At 40.7% G+C, this 16,439-nt stretch overlaps 1 protein-coding gene across 4 annotated transcripts in view; it reads left to right on the top strand.

Moving 5' to 3' along the window:
- The window catches only part of slc38a9 (solute carrier family 38 member 9), a 50,086-nt gene extending 41,678 nt beyond the window's left edge, over positions 1-8,408 (top strand). For all 4 annotated transcript variants that reach the window (XM_028602066.1, XM_028602067.1, XM_028602063.1 and 1 more), the window contains 5 exons: positions 2,101-2,207; positions 2,690-2,803; positions 3,400-3,548; positions 7,300-7,389; positions 8,058-8,408. In XM_028602066.1, coding sequence (XP_028457867.1) covers positions 2,101-2,207; positions 2,690-2,803; positions 3,400-3,548; positions 7,300-7,389; positions 8,058-8,223 — 626 coding nt within the window. In that variant the 3' untranslated portion in view covers positions 8,224-8,408. The remainder of the gene's footprint in view (positions 1-2,100; positions 2,208-2,689; positions 2,804-3,399; positions 3,549-7,299; positions 7,390-8,057) is intronic.
- Positions 8,409-16,439: the final 8,031 nt, after the last annotated feature.

Raw genomic sequence — 16,439 nt, 5'->3', positions numbered from 1 at the left:
GTGAGTTGCGAGGCCCATTTGCTCCGGTTTCTTTTGTAGCGCTTTGGTTGCTGCAGTGCTGTGGTTAAAGTGGCTAACGAGTTTACTAGCCGCAGATATTACCCGATATAGATACGGTGCAAATCCGCCGTGTATGGCCAACTGGAGGGTGTGTGCAAAGCAGGTAACGGAAATCCAGGGCACTCTGATGGGACTGTTGGCAGCAACAATATTGGCCGCGTTGTCGTGAACGCATGCAATAACTCGGTCTTCAAGTCCCCACTGCTCTACAGCTCCATTCATTTTCTCAGTCAGGTGGTCAGCGGTATGCCGGCCTGGCAGGCTTTCTGTGAGCAGGACCGCTGAGTTTATGTGCCAGTCATCACTGATGTAGTGGCAGGTGATGTAGCTCTCAGCTGTTAAAGCAGTCCAGCTGTCTGTAGTTAGAGCAACTCTGTTAGCTGTGCTCAATTCTTTTAACAGCTCCTGCTTCCTTTCTTCGTAGTGAGTGTCTACCAGTCTGGTGATTGTACGTCGTGACGGAATGCTGGTTCCAATAAATTTATAAGTTGTCGAAAACCTTTGCCCTCAACAATACTTAAAGGCAGCATATCCATCTCAATGAACTTGCAGATCCCTTGGGTAATTTTCTCTGCTTGATGTGCATCGTAGCTCCTCCGTGCTAAGGCCGACGCGATGCTAGGTTGAGACTGAGAGCAGGATGCACCGCCACCGACATTAACCAGGTTAGGATGTACTTTGTTTAAGTGGTACATAATTTGAGTCGTGGCCGTGCTGTACTTATACACGGCATTGCGGTGTTTGCAGTGAACTAAGTCATTTTTTAAATCAAAATGGTCCCACGCCACACTTCACCGTGACCTCTTCATGATTACTTTTGAAATCAAAACAGAAACTTGCAGGTAACTGAGTAGCCTACGGTGCCCCGGGTGGTAAAATGTTTAATTGCTGCCACACAGTGAAATTCATTTCGTTGCTTCAAGACTCGCACTACGTTACGCAACCTGCATTAGTTATTGAAAACAAATTAACGTGATCGACGAAATTCTTAATGATCAATTATCGATCGTCGATTAATCATGCCCATCCCTAGTCACAGCACTTACTTGCTTTGGTTTTTGTAAAGCATTGAAGTTCATCAAAGACTGGTTGACATAAGAAAATTTCCTTTTTCATTTCATTTTATTTTCTATGCATCCCACTACAAAATCACCCCAGTAGTTGAGAATGATTTAGTATTTCCAAATAGGGCTATTTATGTCATCTTGTAAAAATTTGTCTTTTTTTTCATCATTTCAGCTATTTCTGGAGATTATGGGTGCTCACCATTTCCTGGTGTCCAATCAAAACATTATATTTATAACTGATTATTGTATTACTTATTAATTATATTAGCATTAGTCAAATGGAAGACACTATACATGTTGAACTATCTTTATAATTTCTGTGTCGCTGATCATATTACCTTGGAACATAGCAATGCACAAGTGAGTTTTTACAGTTTTTAATTGATCATAATTTGTCAGCTTTTTCTCAAAGAGAAACCCCTCCGCCCAGTGACAGGATACCCCTTGCTAGGCTAACTTCCCTACGTGAGCTCACTCACATCTCCCTAACTTTATCATTGTTCAACTAACCTGCACTTTCTGTCTCTCTGACACAGAGGACAAAGTCTTGTCTCTGAGACTGCTGGGCCTAAATTGTGCTTAAACATTATACACAAACTAAAACATTGTATTGAATAAACACCCATATTGAGACATGATTGAGAGTGAATCCTGCTAAATGTATGTTACTTTAGAAAGAAAAGTGAATATATGTATGGGGCCTGGAAAGGATCTGGATCCCAAAGTATAATTACATAGTGAGGTTACATTTATCTGATTTCTTGATTATAATTAATTATGACATATATGACCGACATTACAAGGATTAAACTTCACAAAACAATATCTAATAAAAAATACTTACAATGAGAGTGTACCTGTTCTACCACACTTTGCAACCACTGGGGGAGCACTTATGTAGATTAAGATTTTTTTTTTTTGATTCTGTAAAGTAGCAAATGTATAATTTCTGTCTTGTTCTTGGTTCTTTCAGAGTTCAGACTGCTCTTCCCTCAGTTCACTGGTGTCCTCACGCTGGCCTTCTTCATTCATAACTGCATCGTCACGTTAATGAAGAACAACAAACACCAAGAGAACAATGTGAGCCTCATTCACCCATGCTCCTGCCCAGCTTCACACACTACAAACACATGCATTGTGCTGTACTAATCTGGTGTCTGATCTGATGACTTTCTTCAGATAGCACAGTTCAGTCTCACTGGTTGTTTCTTGTTATCATTCTGAGTGAATTATGTGAGTTTAAGTCAGCGCCTTTTTAATGTCCAATTCAGAAACAGGAAAAAAAAGAGTCTTCAAATAAATACCATATATCATATATTGGGGGTGGCAGTAGCTCAGTCCGTGGGGAGTTGGATTGGGATTTGGAGGGTTGCAGGTTCAAGTCCCCGTACGGACCAATGTACGGAGTGTGGACTGGTAGCTGGAGACATGCCAGTTCACTTCCTGGGCACTGCCGAGGTGCCCTTGAGCTACATATAGTCACAACATGGTTTATTGACCTCCGAAAACTCAGTAAGTAAAGTGATGTTGAGCCTGAGGTGAATGTGTTTTGGTGTTTTCAGGTGCGGGACCTGTCTGTGGCTTATCTTCTAGTAGGGCTGACCTATCTGTATGTGGGAGTGTTGATCTTTGCTGCCTTTCCCTCACCTGCTCTCTCCAAGGACTGCATTGAGCCGGTGAGATTAACATTTTCTTAAAAATGATTGCGTATTTTCTTAAATCGGCATAATTTTCTACCTGTGTCTTTGATATACATCTGGATCCAGATACTCACTTAAAACCTCTAAAGTTGACCTCTAAAGTTTGATTATTGACAAAGTAGTAGTTTAAACGTTTGCCATAATTTTACATTTAATTACCTTTGGATGAAATTGACTTTTCAGCAATTTAATTTAGCATGTATGATAATGTAGTGTTGTTAACAAAGGAACAGTACGTAACATTTTTAGGGTAAGGAGCATGAGAGCAGAAAGTTTAGCGTTGTGAAGATTTTAAATCCACATGGTTCAAAGAGTGGTCTCTAATTTTCAGGAAATGTGAAAAAAATGCTTCTTTTGTTCATATGAATGGAAAGCCAAATGTTTGTCTCTGCATAGTTCTTAGGGTCATCATAAGAACACATTTGGTTATATGGATTGGAGAATCACTACAAACTGCTACAAAAAAAAAACAGTTACAGATATTGCTTTAAATTCATATTATGATCGACCGTGAATAGCTTCCCTACAGATTTGTCAAATAAAGCCCTCCACTGCTTTCTTCTCTCCTACAGAACTTCTTAGATAACTTCCCCACCAGTGATGTGTTGGTGTTTGTGGCTCGGGCCTTCCTGTTGTTCCAGATGATCACAGTCTACCCCCTGCTGGGATACTTGGTGCGGGTCCAGGTGATGGGCCAGATCTTTGGCAATCATTACCCCAGGTAGCACTGAAGGATATTATTGTTGAAGTTGTTGTTTCTGTGGAAGCAGACCTGCACAGCAGCCTAATGACAATAATAACTTCTTCTTTTTTTACGACAATGTGTTTACATTTTAACAAACATCTTAAAGTAGCGTGAAATATATATATATATATATATATATATATATATATATATATATATATATATATATATATATACTAGCCTTAAATTTAGACTGAATGGCAATTTTGTTACCTCTCTATCCATTTAAGTAGTACATTATTCATTCTGAGACTAGCTGTGTCTAATGCATACAGTAACTGATCCTCCAAATATTTACAGCAGATTTACATGAAAGCACAGGCAATATTCCACACAAATCTGCATCTTGACATTTGTTTGAAGCTCAGTGTAATCTGCAATCAGTCTAACTTATGTCTCCTCCCTCACATACGCTTTTGGCGCCTTTTTTTTAAATAAATATACTGCATGTTTCTGGCCAGAGTGCATCTTACAAGCATTTGTCACAGATGTGTCTGAATGCTCCTTTGTCTTCCTTATGTTGCCAAACAGCTGCTGGACTATTTCACATTCAGGTGTATTTAATATAGCCCAACTAATAATATTTCTTATAGAGGCTGGGAACCTAGGAGCATTTTACTAATTTGCTGTTAAAATAACAATGAAATGCTGCGTTACTGACTTTAGACCAGGTTTTTGTTGGTCAATGGTGCAGATCTGTATAGTAACGAAGTAGAACTACTTTACTACTCTACTTAAGTACTAAACAGCTGTATCTGTACTCTACTGGAGTATTCTTTTTTTCGCCTACTTCCACTTTTACTTGAGTACATATTTTCGAGGAGTTTAATACTTTTACTCCGATACATTTTTTATGTGCTGCATTGTTACTCATTACTGTTGTAAATTCCTCACGCTACGGAGACTGTCGGTTACAGTGAGTGTATTTACGGCTACGTTAGTTACATACTAATTATGTAATTTACGTAAGAAATCCCCGAGATCGCGTCACGTTTCTTTTCATTAGGGTTGCCCGTTCAGAAGTCAGAGACGATGTAAGTTTGTTCTCTTTCTATTTAGCTATTGTTGCAGCAGATTAAGCTATTCCTGAGTTGTTTCAGTCTGCAGTGAGTCCTGAATGTTAACCGTTTGACCCTGTGATGTGAAGCTGATCTAGTTTATCTGGATGTTTGACCCTGTGATGTGAAGCTGATCTAGTTTATCTGAATGTTTCCTGTTCATCACACATGTTAATAGCTAGTGTGTGATACGTTTTTTGGGGCTTTAATCGTTTCTGTGCTGGAGAGGATGTTCATTTTACTTGCACAGTGTGATAATTATACATTTTATTTCAGTATTTGTTAATATTTGTTATTTTTAATATAATATATATAATATTTGTTAATTCCTTTGGCTACAGTGTAGCCTAGAAATCTAGATGCACCCTAGTGGCAGCAAATTTAATTTGCAGCTAGGGGGGTCTAGGCACTCTCTGTTGGCTTGCGAGCTGGAAAAACCAAACTCTGGTCAGGCCAATCACATCGTGTATAGAGTCGGTGGGCGGGGCTTATGGCTGCTGCTGCTGGTGAACAGTGGTCTTCTGGAAGACTTGGAGTTCAGCTTTTCTTTTGAGAAAAGAACAAAGAATGCCACTGAAGTCATTCTTAAAAAAGGAAGATGTGTTCAGAGTTTTGCCGACCGGATATGGTAAAAGTTTAAAGTTGAATCTATCAACTAGCTTCTCTTCCTTCTTTGTTGCTCTGCCTGGTTGTAGCGCTATCCTATTACGTGCAGAGGGAATTTGAAAGACAACCATTTATCCCGTCCCTCGGATTGAGCTCCGTCAATGATGAGTTCCCAGACCCTACATCTGGATGTGAGTCTGGCTTGTCAGGCTAGCTACAGTGTCCTTTAAGCAAAACATTTGAAATAATATAAACAATGTGATATTCAAACTTCTGACTGCTTTCTTTAAACTAAATAACACAATACTTGTACTTTTACTTTCAGTACTTGAGTAGTACATTTTAAAATAAACTACTTGCAATACTTAAGTACAAATGTTGAATACTTTAGTACTTCTACTTAAGTGTGATGCTTAAAGAGCACTTCTACTTCTACTCAAGTCACTTTTTTGATAGAGCACTTGTACTTTTACTCAAGTATGGGTCTCTAGTACTTTATACACGTCTGCAATGGTGCCGTCACTTTCCGCTGCTCCGCTCAAGATAGCAATACGCCCAGAATGCACCTGAACACACCTCCCTGTAAGACCAGCACGCCCAGAATGCACCTGAACACACCTCCCTTTAAGACCAGCACGCCCAGAATGCACCTGAACACACCTCGCTGTAAGACCAGCACACCCATGGGCCACAGATGGGTGCAGGTGCATTTGCTGTTTAAACGACGTAGGCGCTGGACGGGAAACTGACAACTGCGTCGGTCTTAAACTAGTAAAGACTGGCTTTGCGCTGCACCGCGCTGGGTGCAAGATAGGGCCCTCCGTTTGAATATTCAGAATAAGGCCTTTTTCTGAATTAAGACATGTGTGATACGCCGGTATTATTCTAGTTTTAGAGGCATTCTTTGGACATGCAGCGCATTCAGAATATGTGTCTCAGTCAGGTTTTTTTTACCGCAGTTTGCAGCCTGTTTATGGCTTACGGACAGCTCTGTGCGTTGCTATGGTTACAGTAAACAAACCAGCCAGCAGTTTGCAGGGCTGCGGCAGAGATGCACGGCCAAAAGAAAAGAAGGACAAACGCAGCTACTTTTAAACATTATCAAAGACTTTGATATCAACAGGTTTTAGGATATGAGGCGACCTTTTCAAGAAGCTGGTTCACACGGTCAAACAAGTCCACCGCCGCTGGAAAACTTTGAAACGTCCTGTTTTGGGCGGCTGCATGTAAACGGGAATATTAGTGGAATATTCACTTTCATTAGCCATGGAAACAGCTTTGTCTGCATATTGTCTTTTTCGGAATAAGGGCAAAAAACTGAATATTATGTGCATGTAAACGTAGTCATTTAGACACGAGCTGGGGAACACAGTGCAGCATTTAGCAGAGTCTACTCCAATTGAATAATAATGTTACTGCGTGTCTGCTGCATGTGTAAATCGGCAACTGCTTGCTAACAACCTTTTACGGTGCGAATATGTCACAGGCGTGTGCAATTATGCTTTTGTGGAGTAAGCACTTTTTTTTACCTTGTTCCTTACAGAAAGTCAAGTTTAAGTATTTAGATATTTTTGCACTGTCAAAAATGTTACAGATTTAAGGAGATATATTGTTATAGTTAGAAATATTTACCAGTCAAATCACTAGATTTGTCATTACATGTTTTGCTATTCTGACATTCATGTGTGATATTTATTATTTTATTATTTGTGATAATTGTATGATGAACATTTTTTTATTGTGACAATATTTTTCATGATGAGGTTGAATGCAATCAATTATTGCGTTTTTGAAGTTGAAGAAGAGTTATCCAAATGATTAAATATTAATTTATATAGCACTTTTAAAAACAGAATTTGCAAAGTGCTTTACATTTTAAGTCTTAGATATTAAACAAACAGGATAGCAAAAAAACGAAAAAGAATTAGAATTTACAAAACAGAAATGACATCAGCAACAAAGGATGAATACGGATGAACTCTGTAGCAGTTTGTTGTAGTCTCCTGTGCAGTAAGTTTTCAGTCTTTCAGCATATCTTATAATTTCACGTTGTCTCTCTTTAGTTTCCTCCACGTTGTGGCACTGAACATCGTAATAGTTGGAGCTGGTGTCCTGATGGCCAAGTTCTATCCCAATATTGGATCCATCATAAGGTATGTTTTAACTTCCTTATTCACATATACTGTATGAAAGCCAATGATTCATTAATTGTAATTGTTAATTCTACCTTAGTGTGCGTTCACACCAAAATAAGTGATCCAGCGATTTGCTGCAGGGTTGTGTGTGTGGGGGGGTGTCAATGAAACGGCCGATTTGTGCGACGTCCTGTTATGTTCCTAAACCCCCCAACAAAGCACTAGTAGACTTTATATTTCACAATTACTGTTTTCCGTCAGATCGTTTATAGATTTCAACGTTTCCGACCACACTTGAAGGCAGCTTTATTTCACAGGAGCGTTAGAGAAAGAAAAGAGACGAGTGAGACAGAGCGAGAACTTTATTGTTGCAGGAAACATTCAGCTATAACCCAAAGTCCTGGGCCGTTCAGAGCTTGTGTTTGGTGTATTTAAACTTTCTCGTGGCAGAGATGGAGGCAGTGATGTTTCCTGTTTCCTTTACGGGACTCACACCGCCTCAAACCACAGCTCAAACACAGGCTGTGTGAACGCAGCCTTACAGACTTTGCATTTCATTTTTTAGGGCTGTCTTTAGGATGCAAATTAAGTCATAAGTTAAATGCACTAGTTTACCTGTTGTGAAACTGTACTATGTAAATAAATCCGACATAAACTGTACTGATGTTAACTCCGTCTCCGTGCAGGTTTTCTGGAGCGACATGTGGCTTGGCTCTAGTGTTTGTCTTCCCTGCCTTAGTCCACATGATCTCCCTGAGAAGGCAGGGGCTGCTCCGCTGGCCGTCAGCCATCTTCCACAGTTTCCTGGTCCTGTTGGGCATGGCCAACCTGCTGGCTCAGTTCTTCATGTAGAGAAGCAGTCAGAGACAGACTCCTAACCAATGTTAGGAGTCTGTCTCCTAGTGTGTTTTATCCCACGTATGTCATGGCCACTAAAATAATGCCCAGATGAACGTCAGCAGCCTCCAGCTAATCAGATTTATTGTCTGTTTCTATGGTATCAAAAAGAAGGTATTAAATATCACACACTTCCTGTAGTAAGAGTTACTGTGATTTGTAAAGGTTTATGTTTCAGGGGAATCCAATGTCTTGGTTTGATTACATTATCTATTTTTTAATTTTCTACATGCAATCCAGCCAATAGTATTGCTATGATAAAATCTTTCATTTAGATAATTTCCTACGTGATACTGTTGATTATTCCTGCTTAGACTGATCTCAGACCTGTCCAGCCAAGTGGTATAGACACACTGTAAACTGTGTTGAAACTTATTGATAAGTTGAGCAGTGAGCTGGCACAAACCTTTGGAACATGGGGTCACTTTTGAGAGCTGTAACACCACCAGGGGAGCATCTTCTTACGCTATTGTATTAGAGGTTTGTTTTTATGTAGATTCAAACAGCATTTCAATCAAACATTAACTCTATAGACATATAATCCATTCTGTAATAATAATAATGGATGGATGACAATGTGAGAGGTTCCTAGTGATTAACCGACAGAATTATCAGCTGAATCTGCAGCTGCCCTCAGCTTTACAGAGCTTCATGGTGAGTTTTAGCTCATTGTTTAGCTGTCCGACCTGCATTTGTTTTTTTTTGGTTTTTTTACTCTCGCGGCTCTCATAGCGTCTGTTTGCCCCAGCAGGCAGCTGATTTCAGAGTGCTCAGCACCAAACACACACAGACAGACTGTTAGAAACTAGCTGGTGAACAAGGTGGAGGATTTGGCAGCCAGACCTTTTTCCTCAGGAGTTGGTGGAGACCAATAACAACTAACAAGAGCGTGACTATTGGAATATCATTCATCAGGTGGACAGAGACACTGCTCCAAGTGAATGATCATGTTCTGTGTCTGCTGGATGTGGAAGTAAGGAAGTTTGCTAAGAAGTTCATCACATCAACTTAAAAGGTGATGATGTGTCAATGTTGCATTCATAACTTGTTATTGCAGGTTTAAGTTTGTTACACGTGAAGCTTTACGGCTGGATGTTATGATCATATGGAGTTGTGTCGTGCTGACACCAGGGAATGCTATTACTAACTGATTATGTTGTATGTTATTTGAGAACAGCCATGTTGTGTGCATATTTTTTTGGAAGAAACATTTGGTACAATGTTTTAATTTTAATGAGCAGTGTGCAGATTTACATGTTTGACATGATGCCTATTTTCTAAATACTGCGTCTAATTTGTTGTATTTTACTAATGATAGGATAGACAAAGGGAATAAGTGCGTGGAAATAAACCATATCAATCTATAAGAACTGTAGTTTCCTCTTCAATCAAATTATAAGATAAGATAGAACTTTATTCATCCTGAGGGAAATTGTTGCAGTACAAAGTAGGAAAGAGTGCAAATATATATAGCCTAGTGCAAATATATATAACAATAAATGCAAATCCAAACTAGAACTGCAAGCAGTTATTTAGGTGTCCACAAGCCTGCATACACCTAAAAGTTGGTTTGTAGCCTGCCATTAAATGAAGAAGAAGAAGGGGTCCAAGACCTACGGAGTCCTCGAGAGTATACACAATGCCCTGAATGTGAACAGGTTAACAGTATGGATCAGAACTCAGGTTAACAGTCATATGGAAGAGGATTAGGGCCACCTGTGAAAAAATTTCTGAGTTTAAAGTCAGAATTCTGAATACATTTTTTTTGTTTTGTTTTTTAAGACTTTTTGTCTCATAATTCAGATTTTTTTTTTTTAAGTCTTTATTTATATTTTTTTTATTTTAAACGACCGTTACATTCAAGCAATTACCAAATGAGTTGCTACAAAGCTAATTAAGGCTATCCGCTCCACACAACTGCGTACGGTGACTTTCCTGCGCAGAAGAGTCCTACATGTTTCTTCTAGGAAGGTTTGTATCGTGGACGTGCCGACATAACTTAAAATTCCTCATGGGGGTGACAGAAATTACGCACTATAGCTTTAAATCTTCCAAAATTGAATAATGCTTAGAATTGTCTAAATCTGAGAAAATTAGGAAAACTGCCCAGCAGGTGTCGCTGTGTCACCCATTAAAAGCTCCAAAACCTACCGTCTGTGGCACGGCATAGCGAACGTTCTGGCCTGTAGGCCTACAAGTAGGACTTGAAGTATAGTACAGGCCAAAAGTTTGGACACACCTTCTCATTCAATGCGTTTTCTTTATTTTCTTGACTATTTACATTGTAGTTTCTCACTGAAGGCATCAAAACTATGAATGAGCACATGGAATTATGTACTTAACAAGAAATAACTGAAAACATGTCTTATATTTTAGATTCCTCAAAGTAGCCACCCTTTGCTTTTTTGATAGCGCTGCAAACCCTTGGTGTTCTCTTTTTCCCTTATTAATGGTGTTGGGACCATCAGTTGTGTTGTGCAGAAGTCAGGTTGATACACAGCCGACAACCCTATTGGACAACTGTTAGAATTCATATTATGGCAAGAACCAATCAGCTAAGTAAAGAGAAACGAGTGGCCATCATTACTTTAACAAATGAAGGTCAGTCAGTCCGGAAAATTGCGAAAACTTTGAATGTGTCCCCAAGTGCAGTCGCAAAAACCATCAAGCGCTACAACAAAACTGGCTCACATGAGGACCGCCCCAGGAAAGGAAGACCAAGAGTCACCAGTTAATCCGAGTCACCAGCCTCAGAAATCGCAAGTTAACAGCAGCTCAGATTAGAGACCAGATGAATGCCACACAGAGTTCTAGCAGCAGACACATCTCTCATTGAATCAGAAGGTGTGTCCAAACTTTTGGCCTTTACTGTATGATGAAAGCAAGCTAGCTATTTAGTGCCGAAATTATTAGTCAATCAACAGAATAATAATTGGCAACTATTTTGATGATGGATTAGTCATTTTTGTCATTTTTCAGGCAATAATGCCTAATTTTTATAGGTTCCAGCTTGTCAAATGTGAGGATTTGTTACTGTTGGGAATTCGTAGGTGTACAGATTCAATCATTGGCAAATTTTCAAAGATGTTTTATCATGACGAAACCCAGGGGTTGCTAGGCTACGTCCCAGATTAGCTGTTAGCTAGCCGTTAAGCTAGGTGGTAGCTGCACAAACGCTATTTAGCCTCAAAAGGGCAGTAGTGGGCTGCGTTGCAACACAACGTGACTAAGCTAGTCACTTAGCTCTCAAACTAACGTGTTGCTGAAAAAGAGGGACACACTAGCTACTTCGCTATGTGCTAGCTGTGTAGCTATTCGACATACAAGACTCGCTGTTGGCTAGCTGTTCACTTGGGCGTGTGTGTGTGTGTGTGTGTGTTAGTGAAAGAGGAAAGAAAGCCCCTTTAAAAAAAGAGACACTTTGGAAAACCTGATTATCTCACTCAGTGCAATAAATAAAACTCTGTGAAAGGGGAGTTAGCAGGTAGCAATTACAATTTTAACAAGCTAGCTGCAATTCAACACAACATATTAACCGTGCACCTTGATCAGTGGTGCTTTCACAGAATTAGATTTGAGTCAGCGGTCACAATCATAGATTAATAAATCAAACGCTCACCAGCGCTTATTAATCTATCAAATTAATGGTAAACAATGGCAACATTAGCCTTTACACATTAATAAACATATTATGTTCTATCTCTGCCCAGAACACTAAGCCTTACTGTATGTAGTCCATCAGTCCGTAGGCTTCCAGGGAAAAACAGAATGGGTCTGTGTCACTCGTCAGCGGCCACGGAGAAACTTTCCCTCCAAAAAGGGCAGAAGGAGGGGAGCTTTGTCGACTTTGATGAGAGGAAAAGAAAAGCGGTGTCCACTGTTATCCGATTTTCTGGTAGAGAAACGTTTTCTCTTCTGCAATTTTGGAAACACAAGGTGCGCGTTTTACAGGATCCAGTAGTGTCCTTCAGAACAAAATCCTCTTTGTCTAGAAGTGGAAGTATTTTTGCACAAGCGCTTGCACGCTCCCTGCAGCAACGGGGTTGCAATGGAAGACATTTGTGTGTCAGAGGTTTTTAGTTTAAAGCCCCATGCTGTGTTTATGGTCCCGCTGAACCAATAGGAGAATCAAAGTTACAGGACGGTGCAAACCTTATCTGCAGTCCCCTCCCTGGAGACATTTTGTGACTCTTCTCCTCGTAGTTTGGTGAAAAGGGCTGTGGGTTTTCCAGCTAGGCCAAGATCTCTTTGTCTGTGTCCACATGTGCCACATGTGTGTCTTGTCTCCAGAGGTCAGTTTAATCTGAGGCCTTTTGGTTAAAAATCAGGTTTAACACAACTACTGGTCCCAACAGTTACATTTCTTTGTCTCATATGATTTTGTAATAACATTGGGTGGTAGTTGTCTGTGTGGACTGTGACAACTAATCAAAGACTAATAAGGTTCACCAAAGGTCTGGCAATGCGAGACTAAGGTCCACCTGTTCCATATTGTTGCTGTCAGAGACCCTGGTAAGTGATCATTCTCAGCTGGACTTGATTGTTGAGACGCTGAACTGATGAAGCAGAGCGAGTGGCATCGTGTTCTGGGGGAGTTTCGGGGGTGTTTGCCCAACCAAGCCAGCTGTATTGCACTCAAGGGGGGGGGTCCGTTCGCAACCGGTTGGGGCTGCCGGCACTAAAGACAGAACGACTCTGAATAGAGTTCCTGCGATAGGTCGATGAGCGACCCGTTCTCCAGCTCTGTTTGTGGACGTCTGACACCGGTCAGCCGCTCCATTGCTTTAGCGCTGGACTGACGTCACCCCACGTGCTCCAACTGCACGTGAGCCGGGTCGGACCAGCGCCACAAGCTCAGACCCCGGGAGAGGTTCTTGACATTTTTGAGAGTTAAAGCGTAACTCTCGCCAAAATGCATCCTAGGGTATTTTTGTGAATGTACGTGAGTCAAACTTTAGTTTAAAAGCATATTTAGGACCGAAGCGCCACTTTTAAGATTCATCGTTTTTGGGCCAAATGGCCTTTTGAATGGGAGTGCTAGGGGCACTTTTATGCTAGTCTCAAAAATAGCTATTTTTGAAATACTAAGAAGGCTCGACACAACATGAAACTGTGCTCAAAGTATCACCAGGGGCTCTACACCTTAACAAAAGCATTGACAACATTCTTCGTGTACACAGATTTACTAAAAAGTAAGTTTTTGAGCAACTCACCGCAGCTGTTGTTTCCGGCCGCAGCCATTTTATCAGTCAAAAACAATCGATTTCCAAATGCAATGTAACAGGGAGGAGAGTAAAGACGGAAAGCTCTTAAAGCTTAGTTCCATATAAATGCACGGATAAGTCGTTGTATTGTCGTTATTGAAAAACGATATTGAACGTGTAGTTGAAAAAGGAGCCTCATATGGAGTCTGTTCATTCGCATTCGGATATTGACTGGTTTTGACTGCCGTGGTGGTATTGGCCGGAAACAACAACAGCTGCGGTGAGTTGTTCAAAACCTTTCTTTAGTAAACTCTGGGTACACAAAGAATGTTGTCGATGCTTGCGTTAAGGTGTAGAGCTCCTGGTGATACTTCGAGCATACTTTCATGTTGTGTCGAGCCTTCTTAGTATTTCAAAAATAGCTATTTTGAGACTAGCATGAGAGTGCCCCTATCACTCCCATTCAAAAGGCCATTTGACCCAAAAACGAGAATACGGTGAACTCGCCAAGAAATCTCCCCCGGTCTCTTAGAGACAGTGTAAAAGAACAAAATGCATGTGATAGATATAAAATACTGTGGAGATATAAATTGAAAAATGCTAAAGGGGTGATAGAATGCAAAACCGATTTTACCCTGTCATAGTTTAATAACAACGGTTCGGTGGGTAAATAGGATATACATAGAAGCTCAAAATCCCACTGACACCCCTTTACTATGAAAATCTCATATTTTGAAACTGCCGCTGAAAACGGGCGAATCTCAACAAAGCTGGAAGTTGACGTCAACCTCCCAAAAACCGGAACCTTTGTCAGCCCATGGGTGTATTAAGAGAATGGTCACGCCCCAACATTTACATAGGCTACACAACTGACCTGAGATCAGGTAGTCTTCTGAATGGTCACGCAGATCTCTGCTATTCCATTACAAAATTCACTTTTGAAACTTTTTTATGCGAGAAATCAACCAATCAATCAAATATGGGCCGTTTTACGAAAATGGATGGCTAATTGCAAATTTTGTCCGACTGTGTGTCGGAGTTCAGCGGCTGGTGCTGCCTGTGTTGCTGTCTCGCCGCCCAGCCTGCCTTCCTTCACACACCCCGGCCTGCTATGAGGAACTTGGAGCTCCATTACGGCTGGCAGCCCACAGCACTCCATACCCGCGCAAAGTCACCGTTTTTGCCCTGACAGATCTCCAGGGCCTGCAGCTCCCCTCTTCCTGCTAGCTAAATGCCCGGTGTATGTGAGTGAGAGCACGGTTAGCGAACTTGTTACGCCAGCAATCTCTAACCACAGGTTTCAGTTAATCTTTTAATGTGTGTAATTATAATGTGTTGAGTTATTTAAACAAACGATTGGGGAAATAAACGCCGCTTGTCCGCGAGTCTCATTGATAGAGCCTGCGGCTGGATGTAGCTCTATCAATTAGAGCTAGCTAGCCTCCTCTTAGAATTCCTCTGAAATTCACCAAAATTCATTAACTTGAAATCGGACACCGTTGTTAGCTTTATAAGACATTTAGTTAGATGTTGTATACGTGGCGTGACGAAATTCAAACTGTAAATATACTCGAATTACGCCGAAAATGAAGCTAACTGTAAATATAGCTACTCTAGTTATGCCGGCAGCCGACAGCCAACCAAGATTAACTGGAACTGTGGTAAGAGATTGCTGGTGTAACAAGCTCGCTGACCGCGCTATCACTCTCACACACGGCCATTTAGCTAGCAGGAAGAGGGGAGCTGCAGGCCCTGGAGCTCTGTCAGGGCAGCAGCGTTTGGTCCATTAACCCCAAAACGGTGACTTTGCACGGGTATGGAGTGCTGTGGGCTGCCGTGACGGAGCTCCAAGTTCCTCATAGCAGACCAGGGTCTGTGAAGGAAGGCAGGCCGGGCAGCGAGGCAGCAACACAGGCAGCACTGGCCGCTCCGACACACAGTCTTACCAAATTTGTCATTGGCCATAAATTTTTGTAAAACGGCCCATATTTGAGCTTTATATAGTTGATTTCTCGCTAAAAAAAAGTCTCAGAAGTGAATTTAATAACGAAATAGCCCGTAGCTCATTCTGAATATTCATGAGCATACCATATTTGGAAGAAAAGCTCTTGTTCCAAATAGAGCCATATTCACAGGGTAGTTAAGGGCCTAATAAAATAACATCCGGGCAATTTTCAGCCCAACCAATGTTACATACCCCATTAGGAGACCTTAAGGAACAGTGTAAAATACCCTATATAATCATTCTATAACCCCTTTAAAGGTCCCATGACATGGTCACTCTTTGGATGCTTTTATATAGACCTTAGTGGTCCCCTAATACTGTATCTGAAGTCTCTTTTATATAGACCTTAGTTGTCCCCTAATACTGTATCTGAAGTCTCTTTTATATAGACCTTAGTGGTCCCCTAATACTGTATCTGAAGTCTCTTTTATATAGACCTTAGTGGTCCCCTAATACTGTATTTGAAGTCTCTTTTATATAGACCTTAGTGGTCCCATAATATTGTATCTGAAGTCTCTTTTATATAGACCTTAGTGGTCCCCTAATACTGTATCTGAAGTCTCTTTTATATAGACCTTAGTGGTCCCCTAATACTGTATCTGAAGTCTCTTTTATATAGACCTTAGTGGTCCCCTAATACTGTATCTGAAGTCTCTTTTATATAGACCTTAGTGGTCTCCTAATACTGTATCTGAAGTCTCTTTTACAGTGGGGGAAATAAGTATTTGACCCCTTGCTGATTTTGCAGGTTTGCCCACTTACAAAGAATGCAAAAATCTACAATTGTAATCATATGTACATTCTAACAGTGAAAGACAGAATCCCAAAGAAAATTCCAGAAAATCTCATCATATGAATTTATTAAAATTGATAACCATCTGATGAGGAAAAACAAGTATTTGACCCCCTGGACAAACAGCAAGTATTCTGGCTCCTACAAGCCAGTTAGTCTTTCTTTAAGA

This window comes from Perca flavescens, chromosome 16, assembly GCF_004354835.1.
Source record: "Perca flavescens isolate YP-PL-M2 chromosome 16, PFLA_1.0, whole genome shotgun sequence".
Lineage (NCBI taxonomy): Eukaryota > Metazoa > Chordata > Actinopteri > Perciformes > Percidae > Perca > Perca flavescens.
The sequence above is the reverse complement of the archived record's forward strand: the minus strand, read 5'-3'. Positions and strand labels throughout refer to the sequence as shown.